We start from the raw sequence: 20286 nt of genomic DNA on the forward strand, positions 1-20286 counted from the left end.
ACGCTGGGAGGGCCACTAAAAGCCAATTACTTACGCATAGATGCATGTGGTTCATGCAGATCAGAGTCATCTGGTGCCAAATGCCGGCCGGATCGGTCAACCTGCATAAGCGTACAAGATTGGCGAACCCTAAATAAGTACCTAGTACCGATCAAAGCCATGCTTCCAGGGAACCTTTATATAGGAGTAACTAGTAACGCAGAAGAGCAACCGCCATTTTGGCACTCTTGCCTACATTCGACCATGACCGATATCAAGCCGACTTCGTTCCTGCATCGTCCGCTGAAAGTGGTTGTCATTGGCGCTGGGTGGGTTAAATCTGGATCGCCAACCTCAGATCCCGCACACTAAACAGTTTCGATCAGGATTTCTGGAATCCAGATCGCTCATGAAATCACATCGAGCCTTCCTAACATCGACCTAGAAATCAGGGATAAGAACCCGCGTGTTGGGGGGACCTGGTACGAGAATCGATATCCAGGGTATGCCTCCCTGCATGCACAAGTTCTCCGCTGACTTTGGTAGTTGCACTTGCGATGTGCCTTCACATACGTACCAGTTCAGCTGGAATCCCAATCCGAAATGGTCCAAGCTGTACGCCCCTGCTCCCGAGATCCAGCAGTATCTGGAATCCACGGTAGAGAAGCATAATTTGCGCCGATTCATTTGGCTTAACTGGAAGTGCGTTTCGGCACAGTGGGAAGAAAGCACTGCTCGTTGGACGACTGTCTTTGAAAATGTACAGTCGAAAGAGACGCAGACGGTTGGATCGGATATCCTGATCTATGCTGTCGGGCGACTGAACAACTACCGACTCCCCGACATAGAAGGTATACACGAGTTCCAAGGTGATTTGGTGCATACCGCGAGCTGGCCTACAACCCTAGATGTCAAGGGGAAGACAGTTGTGGTGGTAGGAAATGGAGCCAGTGCCGTGCAGTGCGTGCCTGCTCTGCAACCAGGTGGGTTGAAGCCAGCATCCATCCGCTACCCCCATTGACCTCAACAAGTCGCGAAGAGTATTGTAAACATCTTCCGTGGACCGACATGGATCACACCTCATGTCTTTTCGGAGAATGGCTCTATCCAGCGAGACTGTGAGTGCCCCTCAAATTGGATGCGCAGCGTTGCTGACAAGTTCCAAGACACACGTGCGGAGATAGAATCTTTCAAACACCGTCCAGGCGTGTATCACGACCATCGAATGGCACTGGAGCAGAAGCTTGCTGGAGGCTTCCGTGGGCTGTGGAAAGGAACATCAGCCCAAGCTCAATTTACAGCACAAGCTCGTTCATTCATGGAATCTAGCATCCGTGATCCATCTCTACAAGATGCGCTCATCCCAGACTTTGAAGCGGGATGCCGTCGGTTCACGCCCGGAGGACACTATCTCCGCGCATTGCAGGAGTCGAACATCACTCCTGTGCGCGACAATGTTGTACGGTTGACCCAGAATGCCGTGATCACTCAAACCGGAAAATCGTATCCATGCGATATAGTAGTGTTTGCAACCGGGTTTGAGCCCTACCAACCACGGTTCCCTGTCATAGGGCGGGATGGATATTCATTGAACGAGTGTTGGCATCCAAAGGGCCCATGCGAGAGCTACATGGCATCCATGGTGGCTGGGTTTCCCAACTTCTTCGGTCAGTACGACATTCTTCTCCCTGTCGGATATTTAGCTCACTGTTGTAGCATTCAATCCCCCTATTTGCCCCGTCAACGGATCAGCGATCCCGGGTATTGAACGAGCAGCGAATTATATGGTCCGAGTAATAAGCCGCTTGCAAACCGATAGCTTGCGGTCCGTTTGTGTCAAGTTCGAGGCCCAGCAGAGGTTCAACCAGTGGGTGCAAAGCAGAATGCCGGCGATGGTGTGGTCCGGGTCTTGCAACTCATGGTGTGAGTATAATGAACCACATCGACGAAGGAGGTACTGACGGCTATAGATAAAAACCGGGACGGCAGAGTGATAGTCCCGTGGCCTGGAACGGTGCTCCATTATTTTGCTGCCACGGAGATTGTACGCTGGGAAGATTTTGACCTACAATTCCAGAACCATGCGTACGAGAGCTTTGGAAATGGCATTACGGAAGAGGGATTCGTGCCAGAGGAATTTCCTTGGGCCTCACAGGGTACAATGCCGAGGAACAACGTGTTCTGGGCAGAAATTGCTGCAAAGATGCGAGCGACGTATCACTCTCTGCGAGGATGGTTGTGTGCTTTTCTTTCAGTAAATAGAGGTTACTAGTGCATGGATGGTATATAACTCCGAGCACTACCATGCATCAAGGGATCGTGGGCCTTCGTGATATACCACGAGTGCTGTCACCTAGCTGGCGATATTAGATGGTATGTAAACCCATATGGTCCATATATAGCATATTGTCCCAGATTATCACGATGAGAAGTACATGAAGCAGTGTTGGTGTTGATAGTATAGAACTGGGCTAACCCAAAGCGGCTAGACATGTGACTGGCATGTGAAGGTCGATCGTCATCATCTTCGTAATCATCTTCTTTTCCTCACTCCTCTCTCAATCCGATATTCCACCCTCTCCACCACCATCGCGTCGCCCAACACCGACACTGACCTCTGTCGATTGTGTCATTACTCGCGACAGCCACCGAGTACTTTTTCAAGATCTCCCCACGATGACCCCCTGTCGAGTCCGCTGATTTCACCCTCACCTCAGCATGGAGAAATTCACCCTATTTCGGGATCGAGGTATGCCCCTCCGTTGTCTATAAACCCTTCCATACAGAGCATCAGCTTACCGTCCAGGATCCGGGATTGCCCCCTTTCTCCCGATTCCCTCCCCCTCCAAAGGCCTCTGGCTTCCCGTCAACATTTGCCTCTTCTGCTTCCGCCTGCCGATCCTCATCTTCCTATGTATCGGCTACTTCCTCCTCATCCAGTGGTTTCCACTCGGCTTTTACTTCAAGAAATCCTGTCTCGCACTGATCCTGGGCGCATCGACCATTATATGGAACGACCTTCAGGTGGACGGCGTACGGAAAGGCTCCCTCTCCAAACAACGCCATGATACCATGCCCGGTCCCGGCGACGTGATCGCCTCCTCCTTCACCTCCCCAATAGACGCCATCTACCTCGCCTTCATCTTCGATCCCATATTCACCGCGTCGTATCCGAATTCGCGCCAGGTCGAACACATCTCTCTCCTGCAGGCGATTCTCCGCGCGTTCTCCGCCCCCCAGGTGAACCCGCCCCCGGGCGCCCAGCTGGTGGATCTGGCCACTTTGATCCGGAAATACCCCCGCCGCACCATCGTCACTTTCCCCGAGTGCACCACCACCAATGCGCGCGGCATCCTCCCTCTTAGCCCCTGTCTATTGAGCGCCCCGCCGAACACCCGGATCTTCCCTGTCAGTCTGCGCTACACCCCCGTCGACATCGTGACTCCTCTTCCTGGCACTTATCTAAGCTTCGCCTGGGCCCTGATGAGCAACTGGTGCCATTGGATGCGGATTCGCGTGGCCGAGGCGGTAGTCACTGGACGCAATGGGACTGATGCCCCGGCAAAGCCCGCGCGCCGATCCACCTACGACACTAATTTGTTGGATATTCTGGACAGCGACCAGACGAATGGGTCGTCGTCGGAGACGGGCACCCCCACGCCCAGCGAGCAGGCGCTGCTGAACCAGGTTGCGGATTCGCTGGCTCGATTGGGACGAGTCAAGCGAGTTGGGCTGGGAGTGGCCGAGAAGAAGGAGTTTGTGCGGGTGTGGACGAGGATGCGACGGACGTGGTAGTTAAGGTTGGAATATACTCGTATATTTGATCTGATCTGAATAGGCGATTATGCAATGATACCAGTGTTCGTTTATGCGAATTGTCATGCGAATTATGAAACAGAATTTCCTCGAATTATTAATCTGACAAACTATGCAGCCAGTTATGGCATATGCTCTGCAGTCACCGTCTTATGGAGGCATGCCCAACTGACAGACGCGATTAGATGATTCACTGGCCCGCTGGAGCAGCTAGAGATGGTGTAAGCCCTCGACCCTCGCAACACACTCGGGGGATTACCCGTCTGTGATTCGGCAAGATAAGTTCTCTGTCGGGTCGGATCGATCTCATCTGATGACATCCTGCGAAACCATCCAGCTAGAGGAAGGAATGACGGTCCTCCAGCCATATCTGACAGTATTGGCCGTTGACGAACCTCAGACCTGTGCTTGGATGGCATTGCGCAGGTGGCATCGTGGTTGACAGATACACCAACAGTCAGAAACATTAACGTTGTCCTTCCAGAAGTAGGTTTGGTTCCAGCTATGAATTGTCTCTCTTGTACGCATTGAGAAGCTCAAGAAGAGGCAGATCCGATTCTTCTCTTAATCCAAAAAGTGAGGCCCCCTTCCTCAACTCTCTCAGATCGAAATCGACCTGCACCTGCCCTGTTGATAGCAAGAGCTTGACAACAGGAATCCGCCGGCATTTCGCCGCCCACATTAAAGGTGTCATTCCGCTTCTATCCCTGGCATTAAGCTGCACCTTGCCTGTCGCCAGCAATAGCTGAACCACCTCGGCATGCCCATATAGCGCTGCTACTATCAGCGGAGTGCGATGTAGTTGATCGACGGGATCGGGATTGACTCCCTCTACCCCCAAGAGCTGCTGGACAACCCCCGGATGACCCCCCCCCCCTGGCTGCCTCTCGTAGCGGCGTTTCCCCAAAAACAGTCCTCGAGTCAGGATCCACGCGGCCCTCCCGACTGAGGGCCAGCAAGTACTGCACAGCCTTCTCCCTCCCCTTTCCCGCAGCCAGGTATAAGGGTGTTTTCCCAATATGCGTCCGACAGTCTGGGTCGACCCCTTCCGAGAGCAACAACCGCATCACCTCACAATGACCCTCACGCGCAGCACATGCAAATGGAGTTAGCCCATCAAAATCCGCACACTTGGGATCAATCTTTCCTGTATCCAGCAACATCTGCACAATAGTGACATTGCCACCATGGGCTGCATACCAGAGAGCACTCCGCTTCTTGCAGTCACGCAAGGCTACATCTGCCGGCCCATACTTTGTAGAACGCAGTGTGCGCACCACGGCTTCGTGACCACCCTTGGCGGCACACATGAGAGGTGTCTGCCCTATCCCATCACGGATGTCTAGTAGGCTACGTTGATGGGCTAGTAAGACGCGCGCAACCACGGTCTGCCCTGTCTCCGCGGCAAAATGAAGCGCCGTCTTGCCTTGTTCCATTTCCACTCGCACTGTCGGGTCGGCGCCATCTCGGAGCAGCAGCTGAGACAGCTGAGGTGGTTTGGAGCTTTTTATGGCGAAGATGAGGAGCTTACTGCGCTCCTGGCGGTCCTTGCGAGCTCTAATGTAGGGAGTTAGGATTTCATCAAGTCGAGGGTGGCTTTGAGTGAGAGCATTGAGGTCGTGCTCGAAGGAGACTTGGTCCGCGATAGCTTGGAGAAGCTTGCTCGGGAGGCTGAGGAGTGTTGGTGGCATTCTGTTTTGCTTTTATACCCCAGTTCCTATCATGCACTAGCAAGTTTGTGGCTAGCTGATTGATCTAGTACCCTGCCGAAGAAGACAAAAAGAGATAGATCGTTGCTAATCAAAAGCTTCGCAAGAATTGAAATGTTCGGCAGATGGGGGTGCCGCTTATCAGGGACAATAAGCCGTATTCCCTCGCTTCGCTCAGCGGCTTGTGTTTAACTACGGGCCGATTAGTCATGCAAAAAGGGCCTGGGGGGTAGCTCTATAGGCATATTACCAGATTAACCACCTGTCAAACCACCTGTCAAACCACCTGTCAAACCACCTGTCAAACCACCTGTCAAACCACCTATTAAACCGCCTATGAAACCACCTACAAAACCACCTGCTAAACTATCTATCTATTAAGTAAATAGTTAAATAGGCAATTTTGTAGGCAGTCTCGCAGGCAGTCTCGCGGGCAGTTCGCAGGTAGTTCGCAGGCAGGCTAGTAGGCAGGTAAATTAGCAGGTGCGAATACAGGGTAGGATAGGCCGTAGGATAGGCTATAGAAAAAAAGAAAAAAATAGAGAAAAAAACAGGCCGTAGGGAGGCTATGCAGGCCTGCGTAAATCGCATTCTTTCGACACATTATGACTAATCTGCAGTATTTTATATAGTAGTATAATAATTGGAAGATAGTAGTAAAGAAGTAAAGATTGATAGCGACGTTGAGCCGTAGTGATCTATGTTTCTGGTCCGGATCCACAGAGTTATTGGTCAGAATTGCCTTGGTAACGGCGTTGTGTCCCCGCCAGGCTGCGTAGGATAGTGGTCTCACCACAATTATCCCTCTTGTTGAACCCAAAGCAAAAGTTTAGTGATCAAATCGTGCCCTTTCTCTGCTGCCTGTGATAGCAGCGTGAGCTGGTTTCTAGGATCTCTGATATGCAGGACAGCTCCTCTGTCCACCAGGATCTGCACCACTTTCTCATGGCCATGTAGTGAAGCAGCCGGGAGTGCATTGCCATAGATTCTACCGTAGGCGTTGATCGGCACCTCGATCCAGCAGCATCTTCACCACCTTCTTGCGGCCGTTGTTTGAAGCGGCCTGGAGTGCGTTGTCATAGAGTCTACCCTGAGCGTTGATATCGGCACCTCCGTCCAACAGTATGTGTACCACCTTCTCGTGGCCCTCATCTGAAGCGGCCTGTAGTGCATTGCCATAGAATCCGCCCTGAGCGTTGATATCGGCACCTCGATCGAGCAGTATCTGCACTATCTTCTCGTGGCCTCCATATGAAGCGGCCTGTAGTGCATTGCCATAGAATCCGCCCTGAGCGTTGATATCGGCACCTCGATCGAGCAGTATCTGCACTATCTTCTCGTGGCCTCCATATGAAGCGGCCTGAAGCACATTGTCGTAGTATCCACCCCGAGCGCTGATATCGGCACCTCGATCCAACAGTATCTGCACTATCTTCTCGTGGCCTTGTAGTGAAGCGGCCACGACTGCATTGCCAAAGGATCCACCTTGAGCGTTAACATCGGCACCTCGATCTAACAGTATATATACCACATTGCTATGACCTTGTAGTGAGGCGGTTTGGAGTGCATTTCCATAGAATGAACCCCGAGCGTTGATATCAGCACCTCGATCCAGCAGCATCTGCACTACATTCTCATGCCCTTCGCCTGAAGCGGCCTGGAGTGCATTGCCATGGGATCCACCTTTTGCGTTCACGATTTCTGATACCTTTGAATTGTCAGTGTGAGCCCGTAATATACTGTTCAAGACGAATTCTAATCCCAGCAAGGCTGCGTAGTATATTGGCGACGCAATTTTCGTCATAGGCCGATCATAGTCCGGTCGATTTAGCTGGGGACGATCCATATCATGTAGCCGTATCCATGTTATAAAAGCCATCATCTCGTCTTTGAAAAGTCTCAGCACGAACGGTTCAACCTTTCTCTTCCCTTCCCCGGAGGTTGCGTAGTGAGAAAACCAATGCGTGGCTGCAAAGCGAGCAAAGGGGAACAGCGTGAGCTTCGTCTCATCTAACGGCTCTTCCGAGAGAGCTGGCTCCATAAGGTAAACGACACATATAAGGGCTATTTCCGTATTTCCAGTCGCCCTTTGCATAGCGAATATTCTTGAGTTTTGTTGCAAGATGCGGTCCGATTGGAGATACTCCTGAACAGAGAAATATGCTATGCGAACAATCAAGGTAGGCTGCCCATTGTCATCTTCCACAAATGCGATCTCGATAAGACCAAGGCAGATATCCACAAGATCGTCTTGTTCGTACGAACGGCCGTCACGATCGAGATGCGGTTGCTCGCCTAAATCAACAGCGTGTGCGTCGATCAGTTCCTTCACAGTGACCGGTCGACAAGAGTAGCAAAGCACAGTCAAAACCCTTCGCACATCCTCAACGTAGTCACTATCGATACTGCACAAGATTCGCTCGTATGTTTCATCAAGATCACGGGGCAATGTGCACAGGCATTCATCAAGCTGGTTCCGGTTTTTTGCCCGGCGAAGGGCATTAAACTGGCATTCGATATATCTGAACCTGTATGTGATCCTGGTCAGAATGGGGGAGACTGATTCATAGTTGATAAACACCTACACTCCTTGCGCACTGGCGGTCAATTTTGCCTTAATCTCGTGGTGGCGTTCTTTCCACTTCTGGAGCTTCGGATCATTCTCGAGCTGATAAGTGACAAAGTTTGATATGTCTCTGTCAATTTCCGAATTCCTCAGCGGAAGATCTTCGTCACTAGACGGACGTAACGATACGCGTATATCTACGATATTGCGACTCGTCACTAAAAGATGGAGACCGGGTATCGACCAGTGGCGCATCACTTGGATTGCTTTTAAGACGTCTTCCCTTTTGCAGTCACGCGGGCTCTCATCTAGCGCGTCGAATAGAATATAAGTATCGCGGAACCGTTCAAGGACGGACCGCAGACAGTCAAGCAGCGCATGCACGGGTGGAGACCCAAATTTATGCAACGCATGCAGTTGCTCTGGATATCTTTCACCGTCCGGTAGCTGTCCGGATAGCTGCAACAGCAACGCGCGTAACATGCCATTAACATCTTGCTTTGCCTCGTCGGTGAAGGAAAAGTAGAAAAACGCGATGCCGACTTCATGTTTCTGTCTCATCGCGCGAAACGTATGCTGGATTGCGGTCGAGCAAAGGACTGACTTGCCACATCCTGCGAAACCATTCAGCCAGAGGAAGGAATGACGGTCCTTTAGCCATGTCTGAAAGTGATGGCCGTTGACGAACCACAGGCCTGTGCTTGAATGGCACTTCGCGCAGATGGCATTGTGGTTGACAGATGCATCCGGCGCCCCAAGCCAGCAACGAATCGTAAAAGAGACTTGACACGCATTTGTTCGCTCGATCAGTGCTTTGATTTCCGATATGCCATCCTCGATCTGACTGTGGCTCTTAAGCTGTAGGACGTCGAGTGCAAACGCCAGGTTTTCACGGATGTCGCTGACGTCTTCTTCCAGCTTCTGTAGAGTGCTTTTCCGAAAGGGGTAGGCGGCACGACGCCCAGCAACCCTGACGCGATCCTTTAAACTGGCGGTCGAGTCTTTGTGGAACTTCTCACACTCGCTCTGCAGCTCGGTGATGGTCTCCTCACAATCCCGGACCGCCTTCTCTACTTCGCGGAGGAGGTCTTGTGTATCGGCCTGCGATCGACGTTCGTTTACCGCAATATCGAGAAGTCGAAAAATGCTCAGGAGACTGTCGAGATTCCGTGTAATTTTCTCCAGATCGGTGTCTCTGTCCTTGTATGTAGCGTAAAACTTGACCAAGCCCTGGGTGACTTGGATACCCAACGAAAGCAGCCCGGCGGTCCCTGATGCGATGGAAAGTGGATCGGCCATCGTAGTTGAGAGCAGTTCTCGCGGTATGGAAAGTAGGCAACTCGACTCGGCCGTCGACTTTGGAGGAGGGGGTAGATATATGTCCCCATATACACCGGATTCTGTCCGCTGGGTGGGAGGACACTCAGGTTCAGGCCCAGTGATCAATCAGCAGTGCTCAGTGACAGCTCAGTGATCACAAAGCCACAGCTTACTCACCAGGACACATTATCCAATCAGTGAGCGGTAATTCTAGATTTGGTGTACTCCATAAGCACTAAAGTAATCCAACCCATTGAAGCCTGATGTGATATTTTGAGGATGGATGGAAACACAACGACTGGCAACTTCGTATCATTGCCCATCAACCAATCTGTATTGATCTCTACCACCAATTTACCATCTTTTCTAACCGTCCTACCGGCAACATGGTCCTCAAACTCTACGGCTCTGCCATGTCCACCTCCCGTGTCTTGGTCACGATTCTAGAGAAGGAATTACCGTACGAGCTGATTCGCATTGACATCGCGAAGGGAGACCAGAAGACCGAGGACTACAAAAAACTGCAGCCCTTTGGAAAGGTGCCGGTATTGGATGATGACGGGTTCATCATTTTCGAAAGCAGGGCTATTTGCAAGTATCTTGCCAGGTAGGTCTCTCTCTTATGATCTGCCTGAAAAAAGAGCGCAACTCGGATAAATATTTATCTCCTGACCTGTTCCTGGAATAGAAAATACCGCTCCGGTGCTGAACTGATTCCCGAGGGCGATGAGGAGTCCTACGGCCGCTTTGAACAAGCCTGTTCAATCGAACAGAGTTACTTTGCGGCGGCGGCCGAGACGATCGGAACTGAGCTCATGATCAAACCGTATGTATACACTAAATACCTCTGTTTCTTTCCTCAGGCCCACTTACTCATGACCATGCAGAATGAAAGGCCTTGGTCCCCCCGACGAAGCAAGGGTTGCGCAGGCTGAACAGGACCTTGAAACCGTCCTCGCCGTTTATGACAAGATTCTGGCCAGCCAGAAATACCTTGCTGGGAACGAGTTAACCTTGGCTGATCTCTTTCACTTGCCAAACGGGGCTGCCTTGATGGCAGGACGGTGGAAAGAAGTCTTCAAGAAGTATCCGAACGCGGAGAAGTGGTTCAGGGGACTGCAGCAGAGAGAGTCATGGGTGAAGGCTGCTGCAGAGGCAGGGACTATCCTATAAGATATGGTAGGAAAGCCAGCATACTAGTAAATGAAAGGGCGAGATACGAGACTTGTTCACGCATCCCTTACGTAGAGCTTCCGTCGAGATAGGCCAGAGCCTCACCCGTTGCCGCATGGAGTAAGTGCACATGGCCTGGCATTGGTTTTTCATGATGATCTGCGTCAATCCCCAGGCACAGCACCTCACCAACATACGCATCCGAACCATTAGAACCGAGATCTGCAGAGGTCTTGTAAGGCAAACCCCAAGCAATCGCGCCCATTCTCGCGTCCTCCATGAAGCCGGGGAAGGGATCAGTAGGGATGTTCGCATTCGTCAGCAGCTTCGTCAACGCATGATCTCCTGAGCATCGATTCATTAGGCCTTTCTTGGTCTAGATGATGGCGGTGCGCTTGGGTCGTTCCGGGTAGTACGCAGCAACACAGGCAAATGTTGCGCACGGATGCTGCTGGGTACTGTTGGATGCGGTCCAGAGACCGCCCTGCGACGCGATACTCTCGTAGACTTTCCAGCCCACCGCGGCTTTGTCTAGGGTTTTACACGAATCACCTTCATATCAGATTATCGTCGCGGGTACCCGTTTGTTATATTACTGGTAACGCTCCCCTATAATGGAATAGCCAATAAGTCAGCCATGCGTATCCGGAATCCCAGAGCAAATTCCATAGCCCGGACGGCATTAATCACCTACGAGAACCAGAACAGCAGACGGCGAGGCGCTCGTAAAGCTCGTATTCTTTTGCTCAATAGGCCGTTTGCTGATAAGCCTGGTGCACGGATATACTCTGCTACTGCCGATAACTTCTCGGAATTAGGCCTTAGCGGACATACCATCGCAACCTACAATATAAATACGAGAACCGAGCCCTACATCCCATCACCAGACCACCGGAGCATCCTACTACAATTCACAATGGCCACCCACAACGCTCTCATCTTCCACGAACGGGGCAAGCCCCTGGTCCTAGAGACGGTCCCCCGTCCGGTCCCCAAAGCCGGCTCAGCCGTGGTCCGCATTCTCGCCGCCAACATAGTCCCCTACATGAACGAAGTGCTCGACGGCACACGTCCCTACCCACTCTCCCTGCCCATGACCCCGGGCAACAGTGCCATCGGCCGCGTCTGCGAAGTCGGCCCGGACGCCGTCTCCCTGACGCCCGGCCAGCTCGTCCTCTGCGACGCAACCATCCGCGCACGGGACTCGCCCTCCACCGCGATCCTGCACGGCCTGCACGGCGGGTCGCCCGCAGCCCAGAAACTGATGGACGGCGAGTGGCGCGACGCCTCGTACGCCGAGTATGCGAGCTTCCCGCTGGAGAATCTCTTCCCGCTCAACGAGGACGTCCTCGTGCGGAGCATGGGGTACACCTCCGCGGAGCTGGCCCTGATGTCCGTGTTTCTGGTGCCGTTTGGCGGGCTGTCCGAGGTGGATATCCGGCCGGGCGAGATTGTCGTCGTGGCGCCGGCTACGGGGCGGTTTGGCGGTGCGGCGGTGGGCATGGCGCTGGCGATGGGTGCTACTGTCGTCGCGGCGGGGCGGAATACCGGCGCTCTCGCCGCGCTGCGGAGCATCCACGCTGCGTGTGGGCACCGGTTGCGAACGGTGACGGTCACGGATGATCCTGCAAGGAATAGTGAGCTGTTCCGCGAGGCGGCGGGTGGTGAGGGCGCGGATGCGTATCTGGATTTCTCGCCGCCGGCGGTCACGTCGAGTGCGTTGCTGGCTGCGGGCGTGGGTGCGCTGCGGCCGTTCGGGCGGTGCATTATCATGGGCGGGTACGGGGGGAATATCGAGGTGCCGTATATAGAGGTCATGCTGAAGAGTATCCGGTTGCAGGGTCGGTTCATGTATTCGCGGGAGCATGTCGAGCGGCTGGTCAAGATGGTGGAAGCGGGGGTGCTGCCGTTGGGCGAGAAGGCAGGTGTCTCTCAGACGGAGGAGTTTGGACTGACAGCTGCTGAGGAGGCTCTCAAGGTTGCTGCAGAGCGGTCGGGATGGGGTGGTCATGTTGTGTTTACTCCATAGTCGTAGATACATCTGCAATCATACTGTATATCCCATATCATATAGTAAACGGTCAATGTCTCCTCGGCACAAGCTCACACACCAAGCCTTCCTGCTGCACAAACCACACATTTCGAGTCTTCCACTCCAGCTCCGGAGCACACAATCTAACGTCAAACTCCCTCAAGATCTGCGGCACGATCTTATGCATCTCCATAAGCGAGATATTCTTCCCAATGCAGGTCCGCGCCCCCGCCCCAAATGCAAAGAAGCTCTGCTCCATCGCCTTCAGCGCCGCCGGCGAGCTGTCCAACCAGCGCTCGGGGACAAACGCCTCCGGGTTAGGATACACCGCGGGGTTGTGATGGAGAACCCACGCGTTGATGCCCACCACCGTGCCGCCGGGGATGTGCTTCCCGGCGATAGATGCGCCTTGTCGCGGAACATGGCGCTCGAGAATGAGTCCGACAGAGGGGTGCAGACGCATGGCCTCCTTGAAGACCGCTGCGAGGTAGGGGAGATGCGTGACCGATTCGCGGTAGGAGATGGGGTCACTGAACTGGCCCTGGGCGTTGGCGGCGTCGATCTCCTTTTGCGCCTTGGCCAGCACGGACGGATGGCGCAGGAGAAAGTAGAATATGGCGCGCAGGGCGATGGCCGTCGTGTCGGAGCCGGCAAACACGTTGGTCGACGTGTGCACGATAATGTCGCGCTTGGAAAGCTTGGCTGGGTCGGACCGGTGGATGGCCAGCCACCGGGAGAGCTGATCTTTCCCTTCATCTGGACTTTGCTCATGCATGTTTTCTTCGTCCTTGCCCAGCGAACCCCGCGCATGGAGCACCTTCAGCGTAAACTGCAGCACCTGGTTCCACGACTCCATGCTGGGCACGAAAATCGGGAACAGCGGGTTGCCCAGGAGGAACGGGTGGGCGTCGGGGACCTGGCCGCAGAGACTGGCGTAGCGCAGGATGCCCTGGATGGATTCCATCATGGCGTCGACGTCGCGGCCTTCCTCGAGGAAGCCCAGTTTCTTCGCAAAGGTGACTTCGCCGATCACGTCGAAGGCGTAGTACTGCAGCCAGGTGCCCAGGTCGACGGGGCGCTTGTGGGCGGCGAACGCGCGCAGTCGGTCCATGAAGAGATGCGTGCAGGAGTCGATCGCATCTTCCATCTCCAGCAGGGACGTCATGCTGTATGCGTTTGCTACGGGGCGCTTTTGGCTGCGGTGGAAGGCCTCGTCTCGGGTGGAGAAGAGGTTCATCTGCGGTTTTTTGTCCCAGGAGATGGATTGGATGGGGTAGAATCCCGTCTGTGTGGTCAGTGTCTTGTGGTGGTCTGAGGGATGGGGGGTGTACTTTAGTAAAGCCCTGGTTGAGGCCGTATATGATGGGGATGGCGGCTGGATCGCCCACGGAGATATGGTTGGGCCCGATTCGCACGAGCGGTCCATACTTTCGATGCAGACTGATCTCGGTCGTGTGGTGATTGCCTTTCCAGACGCTGTATAGCTTCCAGAGGCGGGTGTATTTAGCAAGGGTTGGGCCGGGGATATCACGAAGGCCGGACTTGAACCTATTGGTTATAAGACGGAGAAGATAGACGCTCAAGAGTAGAAGAGCAAGGGTTGCTTTGGAAATCATGTCAAAATATTGGTATCGTTGTATGGCTTGGGAGGTTTTGCTTTTAGGGAGATGAAGAGATACAGAAACGCTCGCCCTGAGCGGCAGATGGCTTGTCTTCGTGCGGAGAAGCTGCACCCGCTTGCATGCAGGCATGCAGCCGTGCATTGCGTGTCGGGGACTGATTGGCGAATGCGAGTGAGGATGTACTTTTGTCTACCGTCTCCGAGGCGGGGATTGTTGGAGACGCATGTATCCCCATGCATCTCGAGAACACAATGCATGCAGTCTTGAGCACCGCCCTGTCAATCTCATCTCACTCTATTACAAAAGCCCCAGCCTGTCTCTGACCCGTGGAAATATCGACAACGCATTCCCATTATTGATCATCCCCATCTCCGAGCTATTAAACCCGCCATTTACCTGAATCGAAGCAAGCCCCGGCTTCGCCTGGTTGACCGGCACGTAAGGAACTAAACAAACAGTCAGCAGAATATCACCAGCACGTGCACTCCTACTCACAGTCTGTACCCGTGACAATCCTCCCAACGCCCCCAAAGGCCCTCAGCGCCTGCAGCTGGATCGCCGAGTACGCCGCCGCCGTATCAAAATAATACCCTCTCAACTGGGCCACCGTGTATCCAGGATCCAACGCACCCAGCTCATCCAGAGTAGCGACGCCCGCAATCCTCCCCGCAAGATACGGGATCGCGCCGCCGCCATGCGGGAAGATCATAGTCACGTTCGGATACCGCTGCCGCTGTCCCGTGAGCAGCATATTCTCGACCGCGCGAACGGTGTCGAAGGGATATTCCGTCAGCGGGCCGCCGTACCCCAGCGTCGCTGCGTGGCAGCCCGGGGTCGTGGGATGCACGAAGACGGTGGCGTTGCGCTCGTTCAGGGCGTGGAACACGGGGTCGAGGGTCTCGTCACCGAGGTATAGCCCGTTGTAGTTGGTGTAGAGGCCTACGCCGGCAAAGTGGAGTTCGTCGAGACAGTACTACATGCGTAGTCAGTAAGGTACATCCATGGTGCAGTATAAGATATAGAGTATACGTTGATTTCAGCCAGTGCGTGCTTCACATTCGGCAGCGGGAGGAGACACAAGGCGCCGAGTTTTGTGGGGTGGGTTTGGGTGTAGTTGTATAGGATGTGGTTGAGTTGCCGCGCGAGAGCTTGTGCTTTCTTTGGTTTGGAGGCGAGGAAGTTCACGCCCGGAGCGGTGATGCTTAAAATGGAGTAGTTCAGTCCGTAGTCGTCCATGCTCGCTAGGTGTCCTGCGAGGGACCACTCAGGGACGTGGAACCCTTCGACGATGAGGGAGCCGTTGATTACCGGGTGTCCGGCTTCTTTTAGGGCATCGAGCCAGATGTCTGGGATGGGGTGGGAATGGACGTCTATACGGTAGTTCGTGTCGATGTGGGCTAGAGTGGTTGTCAGTGCACATAGCACTAACGTCCACAGTTTGGTCGTAGAAAAGGAGAACATAGTGATGTTTGGAAGGTTTTCCGCAGCCTATGCAAGCGGGCTGGATGGATTGATTAAATAGTTGCAACTCTGCAGCTTTGCTTGCTGAAGTGCACGGAGAAGTATGGGTTTCGTCCAATGTCAGTCTCATCGGCTAAAAAGACCAGTTCTGTTTGCTATCTGCATATATTGCTCTGGTGGTTCAGGGCTAGCGCTTACAAGGATAGATTCATCCAGGCGGATTATGAACCGCAAATAGTAAAGAATGGACTAGCGGCAGGTTTCGAATATATTAAATGCAGGCAAGAATCTAATAGATATTGTTGGATCTGTATAGTACCTGAATCCGATCCACTGATAGTGTTATCAATCACGTAGCCCACATAGTAATGACCTTGATATCGTGAGTTTACATGTGTAGCCCCTAGACGTTGGTCCACAGATGGATGGTGTGCTTAGAGGGCTGCAAGTTGGCCCGAATACCTACTAGGTAGTCTTGGAGTGACAGTCTCTTATAAGCTAGAACAACCCCTTCTTATTCCGCATTTTCCTCAGCAAATACCACAACCCCATCAGCTGAAACGACCCCGAAATCATCACCACCCCACTAAACAGCTTAATATTCGTAAAATTCAAATCCGCATTTCCTCTCGCCCCGATCGACGCCAACGCCCCCGCGACAGGCGGCCCGATCAACGTCGACACACTACTAATACTCTGCGCCATGCCGAGCCACGTGCCCAGCGCCCGCGGGTCGGGACAGACATGCGGGAAGACGCTGGGCGGGAGGGGCACGAGGGCGCCGGAGATGCCGCCATAAAATGCGGCATACAGGATAAACCCCGCGAGGCTGTGGACGCTCAGCCAGGCCAGACACGCGACGCCCGAGACCAGCCCGCAGGCGATCCACGGGAGCATGGAGCCGTAGCGGTGCGCGACGATGGTGGTGGCGACGCGGCCGATGATCGAGGCGGCCTGCGAGATGATCAGGATGTAGAGGCCGAGCGAGCGGGTGGTGTGCAGCTTGGTCTCGGCGTAGGTGGGGATGTAGTAGAAGGGAGTCATGTAGCCGAGGTAGAGGAGGAAGTTGGAGGCCGTGAAGCTCCAGAACGGGGGGTCTTTAAACGCGCGCAGATCGAGGAGTTTGGTCCGCTGGCGCGGTCCTTGTGTTTGGTGTGTGGTGCCCGTGCCCCATAGCAGGAGGAAGGCGGCGGCGACGAAGAGGAACAGCATGACAAAGCCGAGGATGCGCACTGTCCAGGGGAAGCGCACTTTCGGGAGCAGCTGCTCGAACATGAGGGTGTAGATAATGCCGCCGGCGGGGGCGCCGCTGGTCGACACGCCGAGGGCGACGGCTCGTCGGCGCGTGAAGCGGCGGCTAACCAGCGCAATGCTGGGGATGTACAGCAGGCCGAAACCGATCCCCATGCAGATGCCGTGGCTGAGGAAGATGGCATAGTATTCGTGTGCGAGACTGAGCATCATGATCCCGAGAACGGAGAGGATGCTTCCCGCTGCGATCATGGCGCGGTAGTATCCAAGGTCGAATAGAGGGCCACTCACGACGCCGCAGACGATGAGCAGGAACGACTGCACCGTGCCGATCCAGGCGATGGCGGACGCCCCCGACGTAGGGAGGTATTCGAGGGCGTAGAAGCTTTGGAAGGATCCATAGGCAAATGTGAGGCCCCTAGGCTGTCAGGTGTGGACTGCAAGGTGCACGCTGAACACTTACCAGACATTGAAAAAGATGAAAAATGCACCGAGGACTTGCAGCCAGCCGCGAACGCCGCCCTCTTTGACATGGATGACCGGGTCTGGGGCTCCCAGCTCCTTACTCTCAGAGTCATCCATAGCGGCTGATGGAGAAGAAAGAATCGGAGAGAAGGCCTGGATTTTTCATATTGCAAATGTGCGGAATTAGACAGCAAGTCCACATTGGTAAGCAACTGTGCCGGAAAGCCGATTGCTGTTAGTTTCACTATGTTCTCCAATTATGTTGCAATGAGTTGGAGTCATTTAGATCTAGTAAGCCGAGGTTGTCATCGAGTAGAGCCTCATCCGGGTGAGCACGTCAGCGGAGTGAGTCCTCGCATAGCCTCAAACAGTTGATCATGGTTGATTGCTCAATCCACCGGACGATATCAAACGACTGATATAGGCAATATCGTCAGAACGTGCCGTGATGCGTGGTAAAGAGATATACTTACCTTGTATACCCCGCCATCTCCCCGCATCAACAGCCGCGGAAGAATCGCTGCCAAGAGCAGCCACAAGATGAATGAAGAAAGAGATATGCTACAAGCAAGTGAAATGGAATACATGCTTTATTCAAAACTAAGACGCTTTTGTTCTCAATCGCCGTTCCCAAGAGCAACCATGCAAGCATAAATCCTCCCAATCAGCCTAAGACAAGGGTAATTATAAAACAATATACAGAAATCATCTCATACACCACTGTACAGTTTAGTCAAGAGCATCGGTGATGCAGCCGTGGCTGGCATCCTTGACATTTCTAAGCAACACCATTAGCATACGTCACGCTGAAAAAATCGGGTGGAACGACATACCTAGCATACTTGCCCAGGGTACCACGCAGAGTCAGACCGGTAGGAGGGAGACGGCCAGCCTCCTTGTCGGCCTCCCACTGCTTTCTTCTCTCGGCCAGAGTGGTCTCGTCAACGTCCAGATCCAGCACACGCTTGACGGCGTCGATGGTGATCACATCGCCGTCCTTAACCAGACCAATCGGTCCACCGACAGCAGCCTCGGGGACGATATGTCCGATCAGGAATCCGTGAGAGCCGCCGGAGAAACGTCCGTCGGTGATCAGAGCGCAGGAGCCGCCCAGACCGGCGCCCATGAGGGCAGAAGAAGGCTTCAGCATTTCTGTTCACAACACTGTTAGCAATGGTTCTTTCAACCAGGATCGGCGGTTGGACACGTACCAGGCATACCCGGACCACCCTTGGGTCCAGTATAACGGATGACAACGACCGTCTTCTCCTCCTTCTTGATCTCCTTGCGCTCGAGCGCAGCGATGAAGTCGTCCTCGTGGTCGAAGACGCGAGCCTTACCGGTGAAAACGGTACCCTCCTTACCAGTGATCTTACCGACACTACCGCCAGGGGCCAGAGAGCCACGGAGAATCTGGATGTGACCGGTCTCCTTGATGGGGTTAGACAGAGGACGGATGATCTTCTGGTCCTCGGGGAAGTCCGGCACGTTCTCCAGGTTCTTGGCCAGGGTCTGACCGGTGACGGTCATACCAGAGCCATCGATCAGGCCCTCCTTAAGCAGGAACTTGAGCAGAGAAGGAGTACCACCGATCTTGTGCAGGTCCGCCATGACGTACTTGCCGGAAGGCTTGAGGTCAGCCAGGAACGGCACACGGTCCGAGACCTTCTGGAAGTCCTCAATATCTAGCTTGATGCCGACCGAATCGGCAATGGCGATAAGGTGCAGCACCGCATTGGTCGAACCACCGGTAATGTTCACAACAATCATGGCATTCTCGAAGGCCTGGCGAGTCAGGATATCGGAGGGACGGATGTCTTCCACCAGAAGCTTCTTGATGGCCTCACCGGCCGCCAGACACTCGATGTTCTTGGCCGCCGACTCGGCGGGGTTGGAGGAGGAACCAGGAAGGGTCATACCCATGACCTCGATGGCGGTGGCCATGGTGTTGGCGGTGTACATACCACCGCACGCGCCACCTCCGGGGCAGGCGTTGCGGATGATGTCGAAACGCTGGGGCTCGGTGATCTCTCCGCTGATGAACTGACCGTACGCCTGGAAGGCGGAGACGATATCGATATCGGCGTTGTTCTGCATCGAAGCGCAGCCGGGCTTAATGGAACCACCGTAAACCATCAGACTGGGACGGTTGACTCTGCCCATGGCCATCAGGACACCGGGCATGTTCTTGTCGCAACCAGGGATACTGATGTTGGCGTCGTACCACTGACCACCCATGACAGTCTCAATGGAGTCGGCAATGAGATCACGGCTCTGCAGCGAGAAGCGCATACCGGAGGTACCCATGCTGATCGCGTCGCTGACTCCGACGGTGTTGAACTGGAACCCGACCAGGCCAGCCTTCTGGACACCCTCCCGCACACGGTTGTTGAGGTCGAGGAGGTGCATGTTGCAGGGGTTGCCATTGTACCAGACGGAGGAGATACCGACCTGGGCCTTGTTCATGTCGGCCTCGGTGAGACCGGTGGCGTAGAGCATGGCCTGGGACGCACCCTGGGAGATGGGTTGGGTGACATGGCGGGAGACTTTGTTGAGGACAGGCTCTTTCTCATCGGCCTTGTGCTTGGGGAGGGTGGTAGAGAGCGGACGGCTGGTTGGAGCGATTGACAGTTAGCTGGGAAGGAATTGAGAATGATAGTTGGGAGGTTCGATGGATATGGTCTTACACCGCCATGGACCGCTTGAGGGTCCGCAGGGAGGGCAGACGGCCCCGGGTCTGAGAGAGAAGCATTGTCGCAGGAGGGAGCGCAGTTGACTGAGAGGGAATCAACAGCGTAGAGACAGCACTGCGAGGGGGCAATTGAGGGGAAGGGAGAAGGAGACAAAAAAGAGAAATAATGTGGACCGGGGTTGTCGGAGCTGGTGACTCTC

At 54.1% G+C, this 20286-nt stretch overlaps 7 protein-coding genes across 7 annotated transcripts; 2 read left to right on the top strand and 5 right to left on the bottom strand.

The window, feature by feature from the left end:
- Nucleotides 1-243: 243 nt before the first annotated feature.
- On the top strand, nucleotides 244-3774 carry ATEG_01074 (lysophosphatidic acid acyltransferase LOA1; the record flags this gene model as incomplete). Its single annotated transcript, XM_001208439.1, has 7 exons — nucleotides 244-308; nucleotides 526-962; nucleotides 1146-1646; nucleotides 1696-1902; nucleotides 1950-2233; nucleotides 2469-2631; nucleotides 2786-3774. The coding sequence occupies 7 exons, from the start codon at nucleotides 244-246 to the stop codon at nucleotides 3772-3774; spliced, it is 2646 nt and encodes an 881-aa protein (XP_001208439.1).
- Nucleotides 3775-4297: 523 nt separating this feature from the next.
- On the bottom strand, nucleotides 4298-5486 carry ATEG_01075 (uncharacterized protein; the record flags this gene model as incomplete). Its single annotated transcript, XM_001208440.1, has 2 exons — nucleotides 4298-4569; nucleotides 4871-5486. 2 exons carry the CDS (start codon nucleotides 5484-5486, stop codon nucleotides 4298-4300), a joined length of 888 nt encoding a protein of 295 aa, XP_001208440.1.
- Nucleotides 5487-6492: 1006 nt separating this feature from the next.
- Nucleotides 6493-9369, bottom strand: ATEG_01076 (uncharacterized protein; the record flags this gene model as incomplete). Its single annotated transcript, XM_001208441.1, has 2 exons — nucleotides 6493-8032; nucleotides 8090-9369. 2 exons carry the CDS (start codon nucleotides 9367-9369, stop codon nucleotides 6493-6495), a joined length of 2820 nt encoding a protein of 939 aa, XP_001208441.1.
- A 407-nt stretch (nucleotides 9370-9776) lies between these two features.
- Nucleotides 9777-10563, top strand: ATEG_01077 (glutathione S-transferase family protein; the record flags this gene model as incomplete). Its single annotated transcript, XM_001208442.1, has 3 exons — nucleotides 9777-9997; nucleotides 10079-10216; nucleotides 10278-10563. 3 exons carry the CDS (start codon nucleotides 9777-9779, stop codon nucleotides 10561-10563), a joined length of 645 nt encoding a protein of 214 aa, XP_001208442.1.
- Nucleotides 10564-11566: 1003 nt separating this feature from the next.
- On the bottom strand, nucleotides 11567-15453 carry ATEG_01078 (uncharacterized protein; the record flags this gene model as incomplete). The annotated part of the gene is made up of 6 exons (XM_001208443.1): nucleotides 11567-12514; nucleotides 12675-13880; nucleotides 13927-14371; nucleotides 14519-14663; nucleotides 14713-15190; nucleotides 15247-15453. 6 exons carry the CDS (start codon nucleotides 15451-15453, stop codon nucleotides 11567-11569), a joined length of 3429 nt encoding a protein of 1142 aa, XP_001208443.1.
- Nucleotides 15454-16081: 628 nt separating this feature from the next.
- On the bottom strand, nucleotides 16082-17511 carry ATEG_01079 (uncharacterized protein; the record flags this gene model as incomplete). The annotated part of the gene is made up of 3 exons (XM_001208444.1): nucleotides 16082-16140; nucleotides 16365-17347; nucleotides 17393-17511. 3 exons carry the CDS (start codon nucleotides 17509-17511, stop codon nucleotides 16082-16084), a joined length of 1161 nt encoding a protein of 386 aa, XP_001208444.1.
- Nucleotides 17512-18123: 612 nt separating this feature from the next.
- ilv3 (dihydroxy-acid dehydratase ILV3) lies at nucleotides 18124-20146 on the bottom strand (the record flags this gene model as incomplete). The annotated part of the gene is made up of 4 exons (XM_001208445.1): nucleotides 18124-18172; nucleotides 18228-18546; nucleotides 18606-20005; nucleotides 20082-20146. 4 exons carry the CDS (start codon nucleotides 20144-20146, stop codon nucleotides 18124-18126), a joined length of 1833 nt encoding a protein of 610 aa, XP_001208445.1.
- Between the last annotated feature and the right edge of the window lie 140 nt (nucleotides 20147-20286).

The sequence above is a fragment of the Aspergillus terreus genome, genomic scaffold (assembly GCF_000149615.1).
Source record: "Aspergillus terreus NIH2624 scaffold_2 genomic scaffold, whole genome shotgun sequence".
NCBI classification, from domain to species: Eukaryota; Fungi; Ascomycota; class Eurotiomycetes; order Eurotiales; family Aspergillaceae; genus Aspergillus; species Aspergillus terreus.